Consider the following 21,038-nt stretch of genomic DNA (forward strand, 5'->3'; position numbering starts at 1 on the left):
ACATAATGGTGCAAAAACAATTTTGATAATCGCATTATTCTTTACACTTTTTTTAATAAACAAACCACTAAATAACATAGATATATTTGATATTCCTGTGATCATAACAACCTGTATAATAGAGTCAACCTTAATTACTGAATTTGTTAAATTACATGAAAATGATGCAATATTTTTTTCTTCATTTAAATCAACTACCTTATTATAAATATGGCATTTACATTTGTGTATGGTAAAATGGCTCCTAAAGAAATCTATTTCCCGTTTGGTAATAAAAAAGACCTTGTATAGTGATTCTATGTATAAAAATAAAAAAAGTTAATGGTTGTTGTTACGTATGTGGGAAGGTAAAAACAAAATTATTCTTCTGATCATCTGAAAAAAAAAACAGCAAAGAAATTAAATTACGGTACAAACATTGATGATCACCTATGATGATTTTTTTCCCTTCGTTGTGGTAGAATATGCTACTTGTACTTTTGGCACTGTGGACAGGTGCCAAGTCCTGCTGGAGAATGAAATTTCCATCTCCAAAAAGCTTGTCGGCAGAGGGAAGCATGAAGTGCTCTAAAATTTCCTGGTAGATGGCTGCGCTGACTTTGGTCTTGATAAAACACAGTGGACCTACACCAGCAGATGACATGGCTCCCCAAACCATCACTGATTGTGGAAACTTCACACTAGACCTCAAGCAGCTTGGATTGTGTGCCTCTCCATTCTTCCTCCAGACACTGGGACCTTGATTTCCAAATGAAAATAATTGGAACTCTGGGATCTTGTGGAGTGTGTCAATGACTGCCTTCTGGACATCTGTCAAGTCAGCAATCTTCCCCATGATTGTGGAGCCTACTGAAACAGACTAAGGGACCTTTTTAAACACTTAGGAAGCCTTTGCAGGTGTTTTTTGTTAATTATTTTAATTTACGGAGATAATGACTTTTGTGTTTTCATTGGCTGTAAGCCATAATCATCAACATTAACAGAAATAAACACTTGAAATAGATCACTATGTTCGTAATGACTCTATATAATATATAAGCATCACTTTTTGTATTAAAGAACGGAAATAAATTAACTTTTTGTTGATATTGTAATTTAGCGGCCATGTTCCCACGTGCAAAAACAGGTATCTGCACCATTATGCAAAATAGAAAACTGCTCTGATTGAGATATATATATATATATATATATATATATATATATATATATATATATTTACAATTTTTCCTCTTTTATTTGGTGAGTTTGTGGTGCTGATTTAAAGCAACATTTTTAATGTATTCATTTTTTAGCGCAGAAATGATGGGTTTCCACAACTTAAAAATGCAACTGCGTTTTCAACATGTGAATTTTGTTTTTTTCAGACTCCTGATAAACGTACAGTTCAACAGCATCTCTGAACGTACAGTGGGCATGAGTTTTCATGAAATTACACCTGCCTGAACTGTGACACACAGCAGATGTTCTGTACAAAATAATGCACCGAAAAAAACTGCACGGTTTACACTACATGGCTAAATGGCCTAAGAGGGTTTGAAAAATGGCTGATGGAAAAAAATTCATGTCACTTCTTTGAAGCAGATCCTGGTGGAATTTATATCAAACTATTAACTGTCCAATTAAAAGGCTGCAAAAAAAACTGCTTTAGGAGAAAAATTCTAAAAACCTTTCAGTCATAGTGCATCAGTGTTGAGCTGGCTGTCAGTCAGTGCCGGTTATAGCCACCATTCACTATGTACTTAGTGACAACTGAAGCTGCACCTCTATGACTGAAAGCCGGAGGAATAAAGCTCATTATGCTTTTAAAGTTCATTATTCATTATGCAATATGCTGCTGAGAACAATGATATTTGTTCTGGTATAAACTATCCCAGACCTAGGCAAAGTGTGGCCCGCGGGCCACATCCGGCTCTCTGGCTGTTCCAGTCGAGCCCGCGGACTGCAGACAGGCTATGTGGGGCTAATGCTGTACATAGGGAGGCTATGCGGGGCTCATGTGGTATATAGGCAGGCTATGTGGGGCTCCGGCGGTTTCTCTCTGCTCTGACTTACACACCGCTCCGGCGGCTTCTCTATGCTCTGCCTTGTCCACCGCTCCGGCGGCTTCTCTCTGCTCTGCCTTGCCCACCGCTCCGGCGGTTCCGCTCTGCTCTGCCTTGTCCACCGCACCTGCGGTTTCTCTCTGCTCTGCCTTGCCCACCGCTCCGGCAGCTTCTCTCTGCTCTGCCTTGCCCACTGCTCCGGCGGTTCCGCTCTGCTCTGCCTTGTCCACCGCACCTGCGGTTTCTCTCTGCTATGCCTTGTCCACCGCTCCGGCGGTTCCGCTCTGCTCTGCCTTGCCCACCACACCTGCGGTTTTCGCTCCGCTCTGCTTGCTCACCGCACCAGCAGTTCCTCTCTCCTCTGCCTTGTCCTCCGCTCCGGCGGTTTCGCTTTACTCTGCTTGTCTACCGCATCTGCGGCTCTGTACTTGTCTCCCAGTCTGTACCGGACCCTATCCAGCCTGCACTCCAACCTGCTAGTACCTCCCTGTCTGCACTCCAGCCGTGCTTGCCAGTATCTCCATGTCTGCATACCAGCTGTGCTTGCCAGTGCCCACCTGTCGGCATACCAGCCGTGCTTGCCAGAGCCCACCTGTCTGTATACCAGCCGTACTTGCCAGTACCCACCTGCCTGTATGCCAGTCTAACCTGCCTGTTCCTGCATTCCCCGGTGTGGGTCAACAACTATGACCGGGGTCTGACCTGGAGTCGCACCTGGTCCCTCTGCTCGGTTCCTCCTTGGTCCACAGAGTCGACTAAGCCGCCGTGCGACCTTGTCGGATCGGGTTAATACTTAGTTACGCCCCTCCAGGCACTCCTCGGTTCATGGTACAGTGGGATCACTAATCACGCTCACACCAGTCAGTCCGGGCGCGAGCGTAACACTATGTGAGGGCTCATGCTGCATATAGGGAGGCTATGTGTGGCTCATGCTATGTGTGGCTCATGCTGTATAATAATTGTAAAGTGCTGCAGAATATGTTGGTGCTATATAAATAAAAATTATTATTATTTTATAGGGAGGCTATGTAGGGCTCATGCTGTTTATAGGGAGGCTATGTGGGGCTCATGCTGTATATAGAGAACCTATGTGGGGCGCATGCTGTATATATGGAGGCTATGTGGAGCTCATGCTGTATATACGGATGCTTTTTTGGCTCATGCTGTATAAAGGGATTCTTTTCTGGCTCATGCTGTACAGTCATGGCCAAAAGTTTTGAGAATGACACCAAAATTATATTTTCACATGATCTTCTGGCCTCTGGTTTTTATTAGTGTTTGTCTGATGTTTATATCACATACAGAAATATAATTGCAATCATATTATGAGTACCAATAGGTTATATTGATAGTTAGAATGAGTTAATGCAGCAAGTCAATATTTGCAGTGTTGCCCCTTCTTCTTCAAGACCTCTGTAATTCTCCCTGGCATGCTCTCAATCAACTTTTGGACCAAATCCTGACTGATAGCAGTCCATTCTTGCATAATCAATGCTTGCATTTTGCCAGAATTTGTTGGCTTTTGTTTGTCCACCCGTCTCTTGATGATTGACCCATCCTGGTGGTCCCTATCTTGTAGTAATATGCCCAATCCTGTTGGTCCCCATCTTGCAGTAATGTGCCCCATCCTGATCCCCACCTTGTAGTAATATGCCCCATCCTGGTGGTCCCCATCTTGCAGTAATATGCCCCATCCTGGTGGTCCGTATCTTGTAGTAATATGCCCCACCCTGGTGGTCCCCATCTTGCAGTAATTTGCCCCATCCTGGTGGTCCCTATCTTATAGTAATATGCCCCATCCTGGTGGTCCCCATCTTGCAGTAATGTTCCCCATCCTGGTGGTCCCCGTCTTGCAGTAATGTGCCCCATCCTGGTCCTCGTCTTGGAGTAATGTCCCCCATCTGGTAGTAATGCCCGATCCAAGTCCCCATATGGTAGAATTGTCCCCTGCTCTGTTCTTCACACACATAAAAAAGAAAAAAAAAAGATTCCTCTCACCTGTCCTCCGTTCCCTCGGCGTCCTTTGTGCACATGCAGCCCACAGGCACAGACCCCTTGACGATCCCGACCTGGTCCAGGAGGAGCCTCAGACAGCAGCGCTGCATGTCTCTGCGCGCAGAGACCGGCTCTCTGCACAGCATTTCCAATGCCAGCCGCCGGCCAATCAGAGGCCAGCAGCTGACATCTGCGCATGGCAGTGACGTCACACGCCGCTGCGCTGAGATGCAGATATCAGCTGCTGGCCTCTGATTGGCCGGCGGCTGGCATTGGAAATGCTGTGTAGAGAGCCGGTCTCTTCGTGAAGATTGGGAAATGAAAGATACCCAGGGGAGGGCAGCTGAAGTGGCCTTTGAAAAGCTTTGCTCTGTTTGATGCAGGCACACCTCGGCGAAGCCATGGGTACAATCTATAACTCTACAGTCATGGCCGAAAGTTTTGAGAATGACACCAAAATTATACACATGATCTGCTGGCCTCTGGTTTTTATTAGTGTTTGTCTGATGTTTATATCACATACAGAAATATAATTGCAATCATATTATGAGTACCAATAGGTTATATTGACAGTTAGAATGAGTTAATGCAGCAAGTCAATATTTGCAGTGTTGCCCCTTCTTCTTCAAGACCTCTGTAATTCTCCCTGGCATGCTCTCAATCAACTTTTGGACCAAATCCTGACTGATAGCAGTCCATTCTTGCATAATCAATGCTTGCATTTTGCCAGAATTTGTTGGTTTTTGTTTGTCCACCCGTCTCTTGATGATTGACCACAAGTTCTCAATGGGATTAAGATCTGGGGAATTTCCAGGCCATGAACCCAAAATCTCTATGTTTTGTTCCATGAGCCATTTAGTTATCACCTTTGCTTTATGGCAAGGTGCTCCATCATGCTGGAAAAGGCATTGTTGGGCGCCAAACTGCTCTTGGACGGTTGGGAGAAGTTGCTCTTGGAAGACATTCTGGTACCATTCTTTATTCATGGCTGTGTTTTTAGGCAAGACTGTGAGTGAGCCGATTCCCTTGGCTGAGAAGCAACCCCACACATGAATGGTTTCAGGATGCTTTACAGTTGGCATGAGACAAGACTGGTGGTAGCGCTCACCTCTTCTTCTCCGAATAAGCTGTTTTCCAGATGTCCCAAACAATCGAAAAGGGGATTCATCAGAGAAAATGACTTTGCCCCAGTCCTCAGCAGTCCACTCCTTGTACCTTTTGCAGAATATCAGTCGGTACCTGATGTTTTTTCTGGAGAGAAGTGGCTTCTTTGCTGCCCTCCTTGAAACCAGCCCTTGCTCAAAGAGTCTCCGCCTCACAGTGCGTGCAGAAGCACTCACACCAGCCTGCTGCCATTCCTGAGCAAGTTCGGCACTGCTGGTAGTCCGATCCCGCAGCTGAAACAGTTTTAAGATACGGTCCTGGCGCTTGCTGGTCTTTCTTGGGCGCCCTGGAGCCTTTTTGACAACAATGGAAGCTCTCTCCTTGAAGTTCTTGATGATGCGATAGATTGTTGACTGAGGTGCAATCTTTGTAGCTGCGATACTCTTCCCTGTTAGGCCATTTTTGTGCAGTGCAATGATGGCTGCACGTGTTTCTTTAGAGATAACCATGGTTAACTGAAGAGAAACAATGATACCAAGAACCAGCCTCCTTTTAAAGTGTCCAGTGATGTCATTCTTACTTAATCATGACTGATTGATTGCCAGCCCTGTCCTCATCAACACCCACACCTGTGTTAATGGATCAATCACTAAAACGATGTTAGCTGCTCCTTTTAAGGCAGGACTGCAATGATGTTGAAATGTGTTTTGGGGGTTAAAGTTCATTTTCTGGGCAAATATTGACTTTGCAAGTACGTAATTGCTGTTAAGCTGATCACTCTTTGACATTCAGGAGTATATGCAAATTGCCATTACAAAAAATGAAGCAGTAAACTTTGGAAAAATTACTATTTGTCTCATTCTCAATACTTTTGGCCATGACTGTATATAGGGAGGCTATGTGTGGCTCATGCAATATATATGGAGGCTATGTGGTATACAGGAGGTTATCAGCATACTTAATATTAAGTGATACAGTTAAAGAGGTTGTCTACAACTTTTACATGATGGCTTATCCTTAGGATAGGTCACCAATGTCTGATTGACCAGGGTTCGACATCAGGCACCCCCGCCGATCAGCTGTCATCGAAGGCGGTGGCAGCTGGTGGCCAGAGGTATTCTCTTGCAGAGCTGGCCATCTACTTGTAGTGGCCGTGGCTTGGTACTGCACATCCACCTTCCAGTCCAATCAATAGGAGGCGGATGTGTAGTACCCTGCAGCAGCCACTACAAGACGGCCAGCTCCGCAAGTAAGTACTTCCGGCCGGCAGCTGCTGCCACCCATACCGATAGCAGCTGATCGACAGGGGTGCCAGGTGTCGAACCCCCGCCCATCAGACATTGATGACTTATCCTAAGGATACGCCATCAATGTAAGAGTTGTGGGCAACCTCTTTAATATTAATACAAAATAGTTACAATGAATATGTTAATATCAATATTGAGCAGAATTAATTTCAGCCTATTGGTTCTGCCCTCCACAACAGTCATGGTCTCTCATGTGGCCCCTTGGGAAAATTAATTGCCCACCGCTGAACTATCCAATCACCCAATAAATTAGCATTTTGCTTGTTCGTTGGGTGAATACCAACATGCACCTACAAACACTTGTCTGCAATGCTGGTATTTTTAAATATGGATGCTACACACACTATATATTACACACACACACACACACACACATACACACACTTCATGTTACACTCAAACACACACTGCATGTTACACACACAGGATGTTAGACACAAAAAGTATGTTAAACTGAATTCATGAGGCACGCATGCACTGCAGTTTACACAAACGCAAACAGTTCATGTTACACACACAGCATGTTACACACATGTGTGCACACTGCACAATACACACATTCCATGTTATACACACATCATGTTACACACACTCCAACTGCATGTTATACAAACTGCATGTTATACACTCACTGCATCTTACACACTGAATGTTGCACGCACATATTGCATATTACACACACATTAACTGAATGTTACACACACATACAGTGTAGAGAACATACCAGGCTCTCTCCTCCTCTTCAGCTCCAACAGACTTTTGCATGGTGAAGTGATGTGATCATGATGTCACCAAGATCCTTCTACACTTTTAAGCTCAGACACGGCACTGATTATGCAGGTCTGGCATTATTAGTGCAGGTTTGGATTGGACGGGTTTGGGGCTCTTTTGGGAATGAGGCCCTGAGTAATTGCCCAGTTTTTATGTCCCCAACGACCTGACTACATATATGCAAAAGTAAATAAATGAAGCTGAATCTTTTATGTCCCTTTCATAACAATACAATGGAGATTATATTTCTCTAAAACTGAAGATACATGAATTTTAGATTAGATAGATTTTGGAACAGCATTATATTCTGGCTTTGGAAATGATATGTTGTCAAGAGATATCATCAGATGTTTAATATAATGTTCTGAAACAGAAATGAATACGTTGTAATTGGCAGGCAAAGACACAGCAACTGTGAATTGACAAAAAAGTTATATTTTTTTCAGTACATTCTAAAACGTATACATCTAAAACATAAATCATCTGAATTTTTGTTTTTACTTTTCCTTGTAAAAACTGCTGATAAACGTCTTGGAAGTAGCCCATTATCTTACTAAGCAATGAAACGTTTCGCCATATACAATAAAGCATTTAACCTTGTCAATCATATCACAGCAATCTTAAATTGGCAAGATACAAGTTCTTAACATTTAATACAGTAATGCAGCTAGAGGTTTCTTCTTAATGGAATTAAATTCTCTCTTCAAGATACTCATTAATTTTTCAGTGGTGACATAACTGTTAGGTTTCGACATCCTTCAAGATATAATAAATTGAAAAAATATTTAACAGCTAAAAAATTATACAAGTAAAGGGAGATAGCCTTAGGAACTCAGTCACATGCATTGATAAATGAAATAGCTCACTCTACAGCATCTGTATAAAATATTGAGCCAGAGCTATAGTAGCTACATTGGTCTACGTACAGACATTGTACAATAAAATGAGAAACAATGCAACTGAAATTGTAACACCAAGAGAAAAAAGTCATGGAATTCTGGAAATCACAACATCGATAGACATGTTAAAGGGAGCCTGTCACCAGGTTTCCAAAATAAACTAAAGCCACCATCCTTAACTGCTCTATTATTGCATCAACCTGCATTTAAGCTCCCAACTAACCCTCCATATGCCAATAGCCCAAATATTTATGGCATATGTCATAGCCCAGTCCGATGGTCATCTATTTTCTTTTCTCTGCGCCTGCTCAATCCCTGAAGCTGCAAACCTTCTGGTTTGATTGGCATGGATGACAAGTCCTATGTCATCCACAGATCACTGCAAATCTTGTACCTGCGCAGTTGAAACACAGGCGCTTTATGCTTTGCACTAAGGGCTGAGCAGAGTTCTATAATACACCGGCGCCGGTACCTATTAACCTGGAAGTGAAGTAGATGCCGGCGCATGCGCAATGCAGGTTTTTGATCAGCCCCCTCCTCAAGAAGCGTGTTACCTGGGCCAAGGAGAAAAAGACCTAGACTGGTGTTCAGTGGTCCAAGGTGTTATTTTCAGATGAAAGTAAATTTTGTATTTCATTTGGAAATCATGGTCCCAGAGTCTGGAGGAAGAGTGGAGAGGCCACAATCCAAGCTGCTTGAGGTCTAGTGTGAAGTTTCCACAATCAGTGATGTTTGGGGAGCCATGTCATCTGCTGGTGTAGGTCCACTGTGTTTTATCAAGACCAAAGTCAGCGCAGCCGTCTACCAGGAAATTTTAGAGCACTTCCTGCTTCCCTCTGCCGACAAGCTTTTTGGAGATGGAAATTTCATTCTCCAGCAGGACTTGGCACCTGTCTACACTGCCAAAAGCACCAATACTTGGTTTAAACAACAGTATCACTGTGCTTGATTGGCCAGCAAACTCGCCTGACCTTAACCCCATAGAGAATCAATGGGGTATTGTCAAGAGGAAAATGAGAGACACCAGACCCAACAATGCAGATGAGCTGAAGGCTGCTATCAAAGCAACCTGGGCTTCCATAACACCTCAGCAGTGCCACAAGCTGACCGCCTCCATGCCACGCCGCATTGATGCAGTAATTGATGCAAAAGGAGTCCCGACCAAGTACTGAGTGCATTACTGAACATACATTTCAGTAGGCCAACATTTCTGATTTTAAAAACATTTTTCAAGCTGTTATTATAAAGTATTCTAATTTACCGAGATAATGACTTTTGTGTTTTCATTGGCTATAAGCCATAATCATCAACATTAACAGAAATAAACACTTGAAATAGATCACTCTGTTTGTAATGACTCTATATAATATACTGTAGGAGTTTCACTTTTTGTATTGAAGAACTGAAATAAATTAACTTTTTGATGATATTCTAATTTAGTGAGATGCATCTGTATATCTGTGTTATTTACTAGTTTGTAATGGGTTTTTGTTTTTTAAAGTGTATTAAAAAAAATCTAAATTTTTTATAATTGTTTTTTAGTAATTGTATAGGAAAAAAACTTTTATTTTACCCTTACCTACAGGTATATAGAGATGTATTGGCATATAGAGACATAACAGTACATTTTGCTTGTAATGAAGAAGAATATCATTTCGATCTTTGGACAGAGAAAATTTCCATCTATTTCGCTGTGCAGCCTATGGCTCACTGCTAAAGCTGCTGCCTGCCATGCTAGAGGTTGTGTATGTATATTCTGTATGTTCTGTATGTCTATGAGTCCTGTGTGTGGTCCTACACAGTGAGTGACATCAATGGCTACATGAACCGTGACACAGGGAAAACTGTCAAAGACTGAGTAGTTCTGCCCACAGGACTCATAGTACAAATACCAGAGATTTTAAAGGGGATATCAGGGACTTTGTGAAAAACAAAAAAATAACAGGCAGGTAATTGCTACCTATCTGCCTCTTGTGTACGGCACCATTATTCCCCGGCACAGAGCAGTCACGGACTGTTCCTGCCAGGGTTTCAGCTGCCTCTACTGACATCATGTCGATACAGATACAGTTCATGGAAACGGTAGTATATTACACCCTAACTGGGTTTTATATGTATATAACAATATTGTTGCATTTAAGACTACCAAATTACGGACAATAAAGGCTAAATCGCAAACATCAACAAAATTACAAACAAGAAGAAAAAACGATCATAAAGCCTATAACTTCGTATATAAAGTATCAAAATTTATTAGAAGTCATACAAAAAAACGTCCCCGTGTGTGCGGCACATTTTTGGGATTACCTCTGCTATATAGTGACTGCGTGCCCTGTACGCATGCGTGCCACTGCTTCGTTACGGTGGCCGGCTCTCTGTGTCTGTAGCGGAGCGTGACGTCGGGTCACCTCTGACCTGCCGTCACGTGATGCATGACGTGGACGCCGGCTAGCGTCTCGGTTGCTGTGGTTACGCATGCGTCACTTCCTGGTCACGTGTCACTCGGCATCATGCATCACGTGGTTGGCTTGCGCTCACGTGATGCGGATATCCTTAATTATTGCCATGTATCATCTGTGCCTAGCGCCGGTGGGCGCCTATAAATATCCAAGGGATGTATCCATCGTCACGCCCCCTGACGAAGGGTTAACCGAAACGCGCATCGGGGCTGCTGCTCCACGCGTACAGCCTTCTGATTTGTGCCCTCCTTCCTGTTGTCCTGTCCTCCTGCCTTTACCTGATATTGTGGGTCTCACTGGTATGTATATTACTATATTATTATTTGGTAGTGGGACTTACTATCTAGGGGCACCTGATGATGATGTTGTGGCTTTGGTACTTAATACTGGAATATAGTATATGTTCCTGCACAAATTTGTGACTATTCTACATAAAATGATTATTATGCTGTACTGCGTGTAGCTGGATCTATCTGGTTCACAGTAGCTATTTCTATATTCCCCCCTATGTCTGTTTTTTTGTATGACTTCTAATAAATTTTGATACTTTATATACGAAGGTATAGGCTTTATGATCGTTTTTTCTTCTTGTTTGACATCATGTCGACAGAGCGGCGGCTTCTTTTCCGCCCTGCTCTGTTGACCGGGTGTGTCTTCCGACATCATTCTGATTGACAGTCAGCTCCCCAGTTCGGCAGCGGGAATCCAGCTATCAATCAGAATGATGTCGAAGTCCCACCCCATCCGCAGAGCGGAGCAGAAAAGAGGCTGCCGCTCTGACGACGTGACGTCAGCACAGTCAACTGAATCGCCGACAGGAGTGGTCTGTGACCATTCTGTGCCGGCACTGAACAGTACCGGCCACAACAGGTGGTTAGGTAGCAACTACCTGCCTGTTAGTGCTTAGGCACATTATTTGTTTTTCACAAAGTCCCTGATATCCCCTTTAATGAATAAAATGTTTTTTATTTATTTTCGTTTTACTGAAACTTTTATCACAAAATTGCATATCATTCTGATCAGCTCCTCCTGCTCTATACCATCCTGCCTCCAGATCAGATACCATTTTCAATGTGACAGGTTCCTTTTAAGGAATAACACATCTGTGAACATCTATACGATGATTCAGAGTTATTTCTGCCTTGAGATATAATTGTTCTTTCTTACTTTAGCTCAGAGTTTAGCTGACATACTAGTACTTCCCTAATCCTGTTTAAAACAATTACAAATCAATGTTTTTTAATCCAATGCAATTTAATATAGGTGCAGGTAGACATGAAGATTTATTTTATCATCATATTTATAACATGAAATCTAACCATACATAGCATTAATACATTGCTGTAATCACACTTAGCAACAAGACAATAAGCAAGAAAATGATTATTTCTTATTTAAAATGTGCATTATTTATCTAAGGAAGTGTAAATAATCTCGTAAATGTGAATGAAAGGTAATCATCACACACATTAAATATAGGCAGAAGTATACATGGAAAGAACAGAACCATATCACTAATCAATGATCACCTATCGGCAACTGCTTTCAGTTAAAGAGCCTTTAGTACTTAAAGTGTCTTTTAGCATAAATGCAATTTTGCAAACCTCCAGCAACTTTACCTCTTGCTCGTTGCTGGAGGTTCCCTTACTGGGAACCCCAAATAATCTAACAACAGGCCTCTAGAGTGCCCCTTTGGAATAGTCAGATGGTCCTGCATGTGCACTTGTATATCATGGGTGTGTTGGAGATAGACTCCTTTAATTTGATCTTTTCAGTGCATAGTTGCTCATTACTCTTTTATTCCTATCACTTTATTCTTGTAATTTATTTGAAATGGTTTTACCTTCGTGCCTGCAGATTCTTTCGAAACATTCGTGTTCCAGGTCTGTATCACCTCATGAGATGGTGTACCTTTCAATTTTTCTAGCAGGTACTTGAGCAGGTAGGAGACTGAATTTACAGCTAAGACATGCATAGTGTTCACTATCAAGTAATCAGCCAGTCGAATAAAGCTTTGTAAGAAAAAAGGTAGTAATTACAAATTCTGATTGCAAAATTAGAACATTATGTAAAAAGCTAAATATTTCTATGTATAACCAGAAACCCAGGGACAAAAAACACACCATCGCCTTAAATGTCACCCAATATGGATCATAATCCTAATCTCATACTTATTGTCTATACCTTTATTTTCTCATGATCATCTATACAAATTACACAGAAAACAGCATTATCAAAATTTTCCGGTGCTCATGCTGTTCATCCACTGTGTAATGGCCAAACATCTAGAGAATTTTTACACCAGTCATGACCCAATATGTATTATACCTGCACTTCAACATCTATATACAACAGGGGAAAATGTTGGCTGATACCGATAAATCAAGCCTGATACACTGAGAAATGGTGCATTTAAATGTGTTGATTTCAGCTATCTTTATGCGCTTTGATCAATTATATTACAGTTTTTTGGTGCTTGTTTATAGATCTGTTTACAAAGGGTGATGAAAAATGAAGGGGACAGAACAGTCACTAATACAATCATTCTGTACCCATACTGCAACATTTTAGCGGCAGCACATCTCCTGTTTACATTGTGAATGTGCTGCCAAAAATAATAACTTGTTTTGCCAGCATAAATGCTCTGTTTACCCAACAAATTAGTGTTTTGCTCATTTGTCAGGAGATCATAATCATGGCAGATAATCAGGGATGAGAGTTCCTGTGAACACTCCTTAACTGATTATTTACTCATCTTAATGCTTCTTAAAAGTCAAACTTGCAGGAAGGCCATCCCAAATCACAAGGGGATATTGGCTTAAATTTGTTTGCAGTGTGAGGCAGTGACCGGGATCGTATACGAGGGACATTATATATCCCCCAGAATGTGTACAGAGACTCATTAAATCCATTGGAGTGCACTGCAGTCACAGACACAGCTGCGGCTGCAATGCAGGAATGAAGGTGAGCAATGACCTGGTCAGACTACCTGGCTAAGGCAGATTAAGTAAAACCCGACAGGGCCTTCATTTCTTGGAGGAGGTAACAGGAGGCAGTGGGGCGGCCTCCTCCCTCCAACCCGGGTTTTCCAATGGCTCTTGCCACAGGTCCTTTAAAATCCCTGCACTAAGGATTAGTGTTGTTCTATGTTGGAACCTGCTAGGAGCATAGCAGGGAAGCTCAGCAGGATTGAGTGTGGCTGAACCACCGCCTGGGAAGGCTCTGCACCTGTCAGGCTCTGAGCAGCCCGGCGCAGCCGTTGTCCCCAGCAACCGTTGTTTATGGACTCATGTTAACCCGGCTGCGAACTGGAGGACTTTCTGTTTACCCGTGAGTTGCTGAATAAAAGCTGTTTATGTTGGACTTGCTTGGGTCACTGCCTCAGTTACTGCACGGTGTGAACACCGCCGCCTTACAGTTTGGTGGAGAATGCGGGCATTGTGACTGAGGCATACCCCCCACCGGCAGCTGCATTTATTATTATTATTATTTATTATTATAGCGCCATTTATTCCATGGCGCTTTACATGTGATAGGGATATACATAACAAAAGCATTTACATAATCTTAACAAAACGAGTCAGCGACTGGTACAGGAGGAGCGAGGACCCTGCCCGCGAGGGCTCACAGTCTACGAGGGATGGGTGAGGATACAGTAGGTGAGGGTAGAGCTGGTCGTGCAGTGGTGTTTACTGCAGGTTGTAGGCTTGTCGGAAGAGGTGGGTCTTCAGGTTCCTTTTGAAGGTTTCCACGGTCGGCGAGAGTCTGATATGTTGGGGTAGAGAGTTCCAGAGTAGGGGGGAAGCACGGGAGAAATCTTGTATACGAGTGTGGGAGGAGGAGATAAGAGGAGAGTAGAGCAGGAGATCTTGTGAGGATCGGAGGTTGCGTGCAGGTAAGTACCGGGAGACTAGGTCACAGATGTATGGGGGAGACAGGTTGTGGATGGCTTTGTATGCCATGGTTAGAGTTTTGAACTGAATTCTCTGGGCAATAGGGAGCCAGTGAAGGGATTGACAGAGAGGAGAGGCCGGGGAATAGCGGGGGGACAGGTGGATTAGTCGAGCAGCAGAGTTTAGGATAGATTGGAGAGGTGCAAGAGTGTTGGAAGGGATGCCACGGAGCAGGAGGTTGCAGTAGTCGAGGCGGGATATGATGAGGGCATGCACTAGTGTTTTTGCAGAGTCTTTGCTGAGGAATGCACGGATCCGGGAGATGTTTTTGAGTTGGAGTCGGCAGGAGGTGGAAAGGGCTTGAATATGTGGTTTGAAGGAGAGATCAGAGTCCAGGGTTACCCCAAGGCAGCGAGCTTGTGGGACTGGGGAGAGTGAACAGCCATTGATGTTGATGGATAGGTCAGATGGGGGATGTGAATGAGAGGGTGGAAAGATGATGAACTCTGTTTTATCCATGTTGAGTTTTAGAAACCTGTCGGAGAAGAAGGATGAGATGGCGGACAGACATTGTGGGATTCTGGTTAGTAGGGAGGAGATATCGGGTCCAGAGAGGTAGATCTGTGTGTCGTCAGCATAGAGGTGATACTGAAAGCCGTGAGACTCTATGAGCTGTCCCAGGCCGAAGGTGTAGATGGAGAAGAGCAGGGGTCCTAGAACTGAACCTTGGGGGACACCGACAGATAGGGGGCGGGATGAGGAGGTGGTGCGTGAGTGGGAGACGCTGAATGTCCTGTCTGTTAAGTATGAGGAGATCCAAGATAGAGCCAAGTCCGTGATGCCAAGAGATGAGAGAATCTGGAGTAAGAGGGAATGGTCCACTGTGTCAAAGGCAGATGACAGGTCCAGAAGGAGGAGGATGGAGTAGTGTCGCTTGGATTTGGCATTTAGTAGGTCGTTTGTGACTTTGGTCAGGGCAGTTTCAGTCGAGTGATGCGGTCGGAAGCCAGATTGTAGACGGTCGAAGAGGGAGCAGGAGGAGAGGTGGGAGGACAGTTCAAGGTGGACATGTTGTTCTAGAAGTTTTGAGGCAAAGGGGAGAAGTGATATGGGGCGGTAGCTGGTCAGAGAGGAAGGGTCAAGGGAGGGCTTTTTGAGGATGGGTGTGATTGCGGCATGTTTGAAACATGAGGGGAAGACTCCGGTTGTTAGTGATAGATTGAAGAGGTGGGTTAGGGTTGGGATGAAGACTGAGCTGCATGACCACAATCCGGCCGGCCACTTTTCAGCCTCACCCCGTGGACAAAATGGAGGAGCAGTTAAGGCAATTGATCCTCACGCAGCGGCAGCAGCAGGAGCAGTTCAAGCATCAGCAGCACACCAATGAGCTGATCGTGCAGCAACTCAGCCCTGCAGGAGACGCTGACGGCACCAGCCCCAGAACGTCGAGAGGCACGGGACAAGGTTCGCTCAGCGTTGAGGAAGATGGGACCTGAGGACGACGTGGAAACCTTCCTTACCATCTATGAACGCACGGCAGAGCGGGAAAACCTACCAGCCGGCCAGTGGGCAGAAGTGGTGGCTCCGTTTTTGGTCGGCGATGCCCAAAAGGCCTACTTCGACCTCAGTCGAGAGGATGTCCAGGACTACCAGAGGCTCAAAGGTGAGATCCTTGCCCGGCTGGGGGTCAATACATACGTGAGGGCTCAGCGTGTGTTTTCGTGGGCCTATGTGGAGACCCGACCCGCCCGGTCTCAGGCTTATGACCTCCTGCAGCTGGTAAAGAGGTGGCTACAGCCTGAGACTTTGTCTCCAGCCCAGATGGTGGAGAGGTTGGTGGTTGACCGGCTGTTGAGGACTTTGCCAGCCGCTATCCAACGTTGGGTGGGGCAAGGGGACCCCGGCACACTCGACCAGGTGGTCAGTTTGATCGAGCGCTACCCGGCCACTCAGGACTTCACTCGAGACTCCGCCCCCTCTCGGCTGTCACGCCGATCCCTGCCAAACCAGGAATCGGGAAAGGAGTCGCGTCCCTCTGCTGGGGACAGACAGCACCGTACCCGTGCTGAAGGGGAACCCCGGAGTGAGAGTGACAGGAGACCGGTTCCTTCCCAAACTGTCATAAGACCTACCAGTACCTCCACCCTTAGGTGCTGGCGGTGTCAGGGGCCGGGACATGTGGTTGCTAATTGTCCCCTGACTACGGAACCCATGGACTGCGGATATAGCAGCCGGGTCTCAATGTATGCCCAGACCGTCTGCTCGGCGAGGTCCGACCCCCAGGACAGTGAACTCCAACTATGCCAGGTACTGGTTAATGTGTACCCCACGGAGGTCCTCCTGGACTCAGGGAGCCTCGTGACTCTGGTACATGGGTCGCTGGTGGCAGGAGACAACCCCAGTCGACGGCCAGTCGGGGTTGTGTGTATCCATGGGGACCTCCGAGAGTACCCAACTGCAGAAGTAGTTTTTTCCACGCCATGTGGAGATATAAAACATGTGGTGGGGGTGGTAAAAACTCTTCCCTATGGAACTGTGTTGGGAAGAGACTTTCCCCTGTTCTGGACTCTGTGGAAAAACAAAATCCACTGTGCCCCGGTAAAATGTATTACAGGCGCTGTACCCGACGAACCTGCCGTAGGGGTGTCCAACCTAGGGACAGAGTGTGACCCCGATAGGTTTCTCTTAGAGGTGCTGGCAGGAGAGGTCGAGGAGACCCCATCGATTCCCAAGCTGGAAGTGTCCCGGGACACGTTTGGGTCAGCTACAGGATCCCACCCTGACTCAGGCGCCGGAAAGGGTGGTAGAGGTAAACGGCGTAGCCCAACAGCCCGGTGCAGATACTGAACTTCCCCACATGGTAGTCAATGGTGAGTTGCTCTATAGGATAGATAAGATCAGGGACGAGGTCGTGGAACAGTTGGTGGTACCTCAGTCGTACCGTCGGGTGGTTCTAGATTTGGCACACACACACTTGCTGGGTGGACACTTAGGGGTAAAAAAGACGCAATAACGCATCTTGCAGCGGTTCTTTTGGCCTGGGGTTTACGCGGAGGTCAAAAGGTACTGCGAATCCTGCCCCGAATGTCAGTTGACCACACCCACCGCAAGTTTCCGTAGCCCATTGGTACCCCTGCCAGTGATAGAGGTACCTTTTGAACATATTGCAATGGACTTGGTAGGACCCATTGTAAATCCGCCCGTGGCCACCAACAAATACTGGTGGTCGTCGACTATGCCACCCGGTACCCGGAGGCTATACCATTACGCCACACCTCGGCAAAACTGATAGCACGGGAGCTGTTTGCCATGTTCTGTCGCCTTGGACTACCTATAGAGATCCTGACGTATCAGGGAACCCTTTTATGTCCAAAGTGACAAGGGAACTGTGCAAATTGCTAAAAATTAAACAATTGCGCACCTCGGTGTACCACCCTCAAACCGACGAGCTAGTAGAACGGTTCAATAAAACCCTAAAGTCCATGTTAAAAAAGGTGGTTTCTAAGGACGGAAGGGATTGGGACATGTTGCTACCCTATTTGATGTTCGCAGTCTGTGAGGTACCCCAGGCTTCCACAGGGTTCTCTCCCTTTGAGTTATTGTACGACAGACACCCTAGGGGTCTGTTGGACGTAGCCAAAGAGACATGGGAACAAGAGCCGACTCCACATAGCAGTATAATTGAACACGTTGCTAGTATGCAGGACCGGATTGCGGCGGTCATGCCCATTGTGAAATAACATCTGTTAGATGCCTAGGCAGCCCAGAGGCGCACATATAATAAAAGAGCCAGAGTCAGGTCTTTTAACAAGGGAGATCGTAAGCTCATGGCCAAGTGGCAAGGGCCATATGAGGTTCGAGAAAAAGTGGGGGAGGTAAATTACCGGGTGTATCAGCCCGGAAGGAGGAAACCTGAGCAGCTTTACCATGTAAACCTGCTAAAGCCTTGGAAAGATCGAGAGTGTTTAGTTACAGACGTCACCCCGGGCATATCGCCAGAGAGTTCTCTACCTTCAGCCAGGGAAGCGTCCGAGGGGGAGGTCAGGATAAGTGATGCCCTCACTAAACAGCAGCAATGGAAGGATCGCTCGCTGGTGCAGCACAATACCGACGTGTTCTCAGAGCTACCGGGTAGGACTACAGTTATCCAACATGACATTGTCACCGAACCTGGGGTAAGGGTGCGAATAAGACCATACCGGGTACCCGAAGCCCGGAGGCAAGCCATCACGGCTGAGGTAAAACAAATGCTTCAGTTAGGCGTCATAGAGGAATCATGGAGTGAGTGGGCTAGCCCCATCGTACTGATTCCAAAACCAGACGGATCGTTACGCTTCTGTAATGATTTCCGGAAATTGAATGAAGTGTCAAAGTTTGACCTCTATCCAATGCCCAGGGTGGACGAGCTGATTGAGAGACTGGGGCAGGCCCAGTACTTTACCTCGCTCGATCTCACCAAGGGTTACTGGCAGGTACCTCTCACAGATTTGGCGAAGGAAAAGACCGCCTTCGTAACTCCGGAGGGTCTATACCACTATGTGGTCTTACCTTTTGGGTTACATGGGGCCCCAGCTACATTCCAGAGGTTGATGGACATAGTGCTCAAGCCTCACCAGGGGTACGCGTCCTCGTATCTAGATGATATTATCATCTTTAGCACCGACTGGCATACGCACCTATCACAGGTATAAGCGGTGCTGGATTCTCTCAGAGCCGCGGGGTTAACGGCAAACCCAAAAAAATGTGCGATAGGGCTAGAGGAAGCCCGATATTTGGGGTATGTGATAGGCCGAGGAGCTATCAAGCCCCAAATCAATAAAGTTGAGGACATAAAAAACTGGCCTAAACCGTCAAGTACAAAACAGGTGAGGGCGTTCCTTGGCATCCTTGGGTATTACCGCCGGTTTATACCTAATTTTGCTGGGCGAACGGCGGCCTTGACCGATCTCTTGAAAGGAAAAAAATCGGTAATGGTTCGATGGAACCCTCAGGCAGAAGAAGCTTTTCAGTCCATGAAGTTGGCTCTTTGTGGACAGCCGGTCCTCATCAGCCCCAACTTCAAGGAAACCTTCATTGTACAGACAGATGCCTCGGAGGTAGGCCTAGGGGCGGTATTGTCACAAAAAGTGAATGGTGAAGAGCACCCGGTCACCTACTTGAGTAGAAAACTTGTCCCGGCAGAGAGAAACTATAGCGTGGTAGAGAAGGAGTGTTTGGCTATTAAGTGGGCCTTGGAATCACTACGCTATTATTTACTCGGGCGTCAGTTCCGCTTGGTGACGGACTACTCACCCTTGGTATGGATGAGGAATGCCAAGAAGAGGAATGCGCGAGTCACCAGGTGGTTCCCGGCACTGCAAAATTTCAGTTTCTCTGTAGAACATCGCCCTGGGAAGTTGCAAGCAAACGCGGATGCCCTTTCCCGGGCACCCTGTATGGTGGCAAATGTTCAACCCCACAAATTTGAACAGAGGGGGGGGGGATATGTGAGGCAGTGACCAGGATCGTATACGAGGGACGTTATATATCCCCCAGAATGTGTACAGAGACCTATTAAATCCATTGGAGTGCACTGCAGTGACAGACACAGCTGCGGCTGCAATGCAGGAATGAAGGTGAGCAATGACCTAGTCAGACTACCTGGCTAAGGCAGATTAAGTAAAACCTGACAGGGCCTTCATTTCTTGGAGGAGGTAACAGGAGGCAGTGGGGCGGCCTCCTCCCTCCAACTTGGGTTTTCTAGTGGCTCTTGCCACAGGTCCTTTAAAACCCCTGCACTAAGGATTAGTGTTGTTCTATGTTGGAACCTGCTAGGAGCACAGCAGGGAAGCTCAGCAGGATTGAGTGTGGCTGAACCACCGCCTGGGAAGGCTTTGCACCTGTCAGGCTCTGAGCGGCCCGGCGCGGCCGTTGTCCCCGGCAACAGTTGTTTATGGACTCATGTTAACCCGGCTGCGAATTGGAGGACTTTCTGTTTACCGGTGAGTTGCTGAATAAAGGTGTTTATGTTGGACTTGCTTGGGTCACTGCCTCAGTTACTGCACGGTGTGAACACCGCCGCCTTACAGCAGGTATAGAATTTGAGGAATTAAGGGCTTCTCCAGCCAAGGAAATAAAAAAAGACAAATAAAACCCAGCTTAGAATGTTATAAAAAGTCATGGTCAGCTGATCAATCCCCAGCTATCCCACTTCCTATGCTTCCCAGGACTCTGGCCCCAGTTATTGAAGGTGGCTTTGCCAGAATACTGGCATAAAACACCTTCAAATGTCACAATTTTTTTGTACACAGCTAGGTTACGTAAAAAAATTGTGAATTTTGGCGTTTTCACACCAGTTTAGTCCAGCTCAACCAAAGTGGGTGAAGCTGGGTTTGGATGGAGCATGGTGATAAATTTATCACAAGTTGTGGCAGATCTTACATAAGAAATGTTAATCCAGTCCAGGCATAGAGGCACACGCCAGTGATAAGATGCACCAAAATCATTAAATGGAGTACTACTACACACCCCTTCATTAAGGCTATGTTCACATGTTCAATAATCATCCTTTAGAACGAATCTAGTAGCA

At 45.6% G+C, this 21,038-nt stretch overlaps 1 protein-coding gene across 1 annotated transcript in view; it reads right to left on the reverse strand.

Moving 5' to 3' along the window:
- The window catches only part of DNAH6 (dynein axonemal heavy chain 6), a 493,878-nt gene that overhangs the window by 439,180 nt on the left and 33,660 nt on the right, over window positions 1–21,038 (reverse strand). The window contains exon 9 of the mRNA XM_073637077.1: window positions 12,421–12,589. Coding sequence (XP_073493178.1) covers window positions 12,421–12,589 — 169 coding nt within the window. The remainder of the gene's footprint in view (window positions 1–12,420; window positions 12,590–21,038) is intronic.

The sequence above is a fragment of the Phyllobates terribilis genome, unplaced genomic scaffold (genome assembly GCF_046119375.1).
Source record: "Phyllobates terribilis strain yellow unplaced genomic scaffold, ASM4611937v1 Scaffold_1__5_contigs__length_1240528914, whole genome shotgun sequence".
NCBI lineage: Eukaryota > Metazoa > Chordata > Amphibia > Anura > Dendrobatidae > Phyllobates > Phyllobates terribilis.